The 4,768-nt window shown below is 43.4% G+C and overlaps 1 protein-coding gene across 1 annotated transcript in view; it reads right to left on the reverse strand.

Annotated features, from left to right (window-relative positions):
• Nucleotides 1-3,117: 3,117 nt before the first annotated feature.
• fndc3ba (fibronectin type III domain containing 3Ba) overlaps nucleotides 3,118-4,768 on the reverse strand; it is a 184,430-nt gene continuing 182,779 nt past the window's right edge. The window contains exon 27 of the mRNA XM_084043938.1: nucleotides 3,118-4,612. Within this exon, the coding sequence (XP_083900064.1) occupies nucleotides 4,301-4,612 (312 nt within the window). The 3' untranslated portion in view covers nucleotides 3,118-4,300. The remainder of the gene's footprint in view (nucleotides 4,613-4,768) is intronic.

The raw sequence follows: 4,768 nt of genomic DNA on the forward strand, positions 1-4,768 counted from the left end.
TTGGTTACATGTTTTTGAGTTGAAAAAACAGCACTGATAAATGCAATGCACAGACTGACTGACTGACTGGTGAGCTACAGGTTCCCAACAGCTGTAAGAAAAATACTTAAAGGTTACTGAGATAAGGAATGCTGGCCTTAATCACACAATCTAACATACATCCATTTAAAAGAAAAAGAAAAGGTAAAAACAAAATAAAACAGAAAATAATAACATGCTACAAGGAAAAAAAATTAGTATATAACTACACTTGTCTCTTAATCTTTAAACAATAAATAAATGAAGATTGCACTGTAATTGGCATGTAAAGTACTGTATGCAAATATATAGTATAAATAAAACCTAGAAAAGAACTCTACCTTAACTTTCCCATTAACTTTGGCAAAAGTATTTTGAGCTAGTAAACCACTTTGCTTACTGACACATATATAGCAAGGCACAGCTGAGAAAGAAGACAATACAGCATCGAAATGAAAAAGAGAAAGAGTAAAGAGCGATGAAGAGAGAGAGAGAGAGTGGGTGGGTGGTTTTCTTTTGGTGTGTGTGGGGGGGGGGGGGGGGTGGGGGGGGGTTCACTGTGGTGACTGTGATGGTGATGACAGCAATGGGGGACGATGGGATTGGATCTCCCTTGTAAGGCATTGTCCCTGAGGTGCATTACAGGCTGCCAATCAGAGCAGGGGAGGGGAGGCAGGCAGTGTTGCCAGATTCTGTGAGAGAAACAAGCAACCAGGTCTAGGAAAACCAGCCCAAAAGAAGCGACTATGGGCCACATGAGCACTTTAACATATACATCAGCTATTTGAAAACAGCCGATCTACAAGCTCACAACGCGTCGCGATGCGACGCGTTGTGAGCTTGTAGATCGGCTGTTTTCAAATAAAATCTTGCGGGGGAAATTATGATAAGCAGATCTGGCAACCCTGGAGGCAGGGCTAAAAGACGGAGCCCCGCCTCTTTGTGCTCCTCTACCCTCCCCTCCCCTCCCCTCCCCTCCATGTGAACATGTTAGGCAGTAAGCAAGCAAAGGTCAGGGTGACTTCTTTGGATAATCAGGGGGTTGCATTGGGCGGTACCTTGGCTGTTTTTTAGGGAGGGCTGGCATGAAGGGGTTCAGGGTGCGGGCGGGTTAGTGCACGTCTGTGTGTGTGTGTTTGTCACAATGCCCTGTTCTGTTCTGTTCTGCTGTGTTCTGTGGCTGCTCCATCGTAAACTAGTTTGGTCGGTGAACATTATTAGTTCAAGCCCCCGGACGACACGTCTGTCCGGGGTGAGACCACAGACTCGCTACCACACTGATTACATGTCAATAAAGCACCTTTAGAGAGACAGAGAGAGAGAGAGAGAGAGAGAGAGAGAGAGAGAGAGAGAGAGAGAGAGCGAGCTGTTAGAGGCGAGATCAAAAGGAAATTACAGATAATTATAGGCAGGAGAAGAGGAGAACGTCTTTAGATGTGGGTATTGATTCACAGACTAGCTGGCAGGAGAAACTACAGCTTCAGCACTGTTCTGGCTGGCTTACAGGCCAGACAGCGGGGGAGTTAAGCTCGGGTGCAGTACGTTAGTCCGACAGCGCATTCCTCCGACAGTGCAGCGCTCCGACGTTTCCAATACTAAACCCGAACCAAACCCGCACCCTAACCCTAACCGCACGCGGATGCCACATAGTCGGAGAAAAGGTCTGTCGGATTAATGCATGCCTCCCGTTAAGCTCAAGCTAGATGCTAAAGGCTAATGCTTTCCTAGCTAACACCTGAAGCTGGGGCCGGTTGCACCACCCTTGCACTAAGTTCAAACTTAGCCTAGTTATAGTGTGAATGGCTTCTAAGTCGAGACTTATCTGCATTACTAAAATGACAGCTGTTGCACCACTCAAATTAGTTAGTGTCTTTAAGTGATGACTAAATAGTTGAAAGTAGTTGCGAGGTCGCAACTCGCAAGCCTTTTATGTATGCAAGCATTTTATATATGCCAGTACTAACGTCTACTTACATGGCAGTCCACTCTGACCACTCTGAACAAATTGTATTTAATTTAAATATAATGAATGACCCCATCTTTGCCAACACGCTTTACAAGATAGATTAGACCCATTGGATATTTATGATGACGTTGACATTTACATCATTATAATGACGATGCATTATAATTCAACATAACATTTAATGGAACAGCTTTGGAAGATGATGGTTCTGAGTTATCGTTGGAAGAGTGAGTTATCGCCTGTACTCCTCTGTGTCCAAAGGTGAAACCAGTGTTCATTGAATTGGGGACTGCGGATGTAAATTAGCATCTTTGCTAAATCCGGTGTATTTACAACACATTGATATGTATTGTTCATTAATCTCCGTCTAAATAAAAAAATAAAGTAAGTAAAGTAATCGTTCATTTAAATAGCAACACTATTAGCCACTCCATAAATGTAGTCATGGTGCAACAGAATTTAGAAACTCACTAGTAGCTACTAAGCCTCTAGTATGAACTTTATGCCCTAACTTAGGCTGGTGCAACTCAGCCCTGGCTATCAAGCTGTTAGCATCTCTGGGCCTGTGATGGGCGTGTGAGCCAGTGAGCTATGGGCGCACTGCGAATAAAAGCTACAGCTAAACAGGCTGGTACAATGGTACAAACATGGAAGAACCCCCTGAACAACGATAGGTGCTAAGAGCCAATCATACGCTATGGCTCGGCCTCTTCCACGGAAGATGAGCAGCCCACTCCAAAACCCCAGCCTGGCTTCCTGTTTACTCTCTCGTTCGTAGCTGTGTTTCCCCCCTAACAGCTGATCTAAAGTCAGTTTCAGCCAACAGTCTCCTTACATGGTTAACAGCAGAAAAACATGTAAGGGTTTGTATCTCTGAGCTGCTGAGCTGACCTCAGAGCTGTGGTTTGTGAGCACCTGGAGTTAACGTCTCCTGCCCTTTCACACTGTCCTTTAACCCATTAAGACCTGAGGCTGCTTCTAAAAAATGTCTAAATGTCTTTTTTGGAAAAAAATTAAAACAAATCTTTTCACGATTTTCAAAAATAGCAGATATACAAGCTCATAAATGAGCTTGTATATCTGCTATTTTTGAATAGCCAAAGAAACCTAAAGTGACACAGATGCGTCCCAGGTCTAAATGGGTTAAACCCTACTTGATCATCACTTATATTACATCGCCTTTATAGCATCATAGATATTTGTTATACTATATTTATATATATATATATATTGTGTATATATATTAGATTACTGGTTTTCCATTCTTTTCTTAGATATATAATAAAATCACAGGATAGCAGCATCTTACACCACGCATGGATTGCATCGCTTTGGTAGATGAATGAATGAATGCACAAACAAACGAATGAATGATCGTTAAAGGCTGAAGAGATCTGTAAATTGTTTAAAACTTCTTAAGAGATGCGTTTCTCATTGTCATTGCATGTTGTATGCATGTGTGTGTGTGTGTGTGTGTGTGTGTGTGTGTGCGTGCGTGCGTGCGTGCGTGCGTTTGTGTATACAAACGTGTGCATGTGTCTTTGCCCACGTGAAAGTGTGAGTGTGTGCCTCTGTGTGTATGTGCATGTATGGTGTGTCTGTGTGCAAGAGCAGGTGCAGATTGCATGAACTGACCTACGGCTGGTAGAGAAGCAACGAACCAAATAACATATGGCTAAAGCTTTGAAGGCCTACATTGGAATACGGCTGAATGAATACACAGACTGCAGCAAAATGAAAAGAAAAAAAGCTATTTAAACATTAAAAAAAAATACGAAAATAAAAATAGGCGATGACTGTCAAGAAAAATACACTTCCGCTAATCAAATATGTTGGGTTTTCTTGTGTGTTTTTTAAAAGACAGAATAAAAAAAGCAAGAAAAACAAACAAACATGCAGTCTGAGGAGCAACTGCTTTGCTAACAGCTATTTTAAGGCTTGATTATGAGCTTTTCGTTTCCAAACCGAGGTATGGCTAAGACAAGGCTTCCCTCAACATGAATCCTTAACACAAAAAAAGAGACAGACAACCATACAAAGGTAACAGACGAAGAGAGAAATGGGACGAAACGGAGAGAGAGAGAGAGAGAGAGAGATAGGAAAAAAACAGATTTAGAGACGAGGAAAAGCCTGAATCGATACTTGGGACTACAATGCGTACGTTAGCGTTAGAAGAAGTACATCTCAAGTGTTGTCGTCTTGTTTGCGATTTCATTCCGTTGTTTCGTAGACTTTTTTTCTTTTCACGTTTAATAAAATTCTCTCTCTGCGTTTTTTTTGTTTTCTCTTTCTATCCTATAGTAAAAAATAAATCCCTCACTTCATAAAGAAGTACTGCAGCAGGCAGGCGATGAGAATGGAGAAGCCCGCGAACACGCACACGATGAGCGCGGCGAATCGCTCGTCGCTCGAGATCAGGCCCGCCCCCTTGCCCGCGCCCACGGCGCACAGCTCCCCCGGCGACGCGGTCTCCTGGCGACGCAGTGTGAACAAGGAGGAGGGGCTTAGGGGTCCGCACAGCTCCTGGCAGGTGTCCTGGCAACGGCGGCAGGCGCCCACACGGAAGCGGTAGTCAGTGTTTCCCTGGAGGCCAGAGATCTGGAACACGCCCTCTTCTCCCTTGAAAACCTGAGGGGTGGCAGAGAGAGAGAGAGAGAGAGAGAGAGAGAGAGAGAGAGAGAGAGAGAGAGAGAGAGAGAGAGAGGAGAGTGTTTTATTGGATTGGCTATAAAAGAAACAACCATAAAACATCTTGTTGTGAGGAAATAAAATGGGATATTTTTT

The sequence above is a fragment of the Gymnoscopelus microlampas genome (genome assembly GCF_963454915.1).
Source record: "Gymnoscopelus microlampas genome assembly, chromosome: 20".
NCBI lineage: Eukaryota > Metazoa > Chordata > Actinopteri > Myctophiformes > Myctophidae > Gymnoscopelus > Gymnoscopelus microlampas.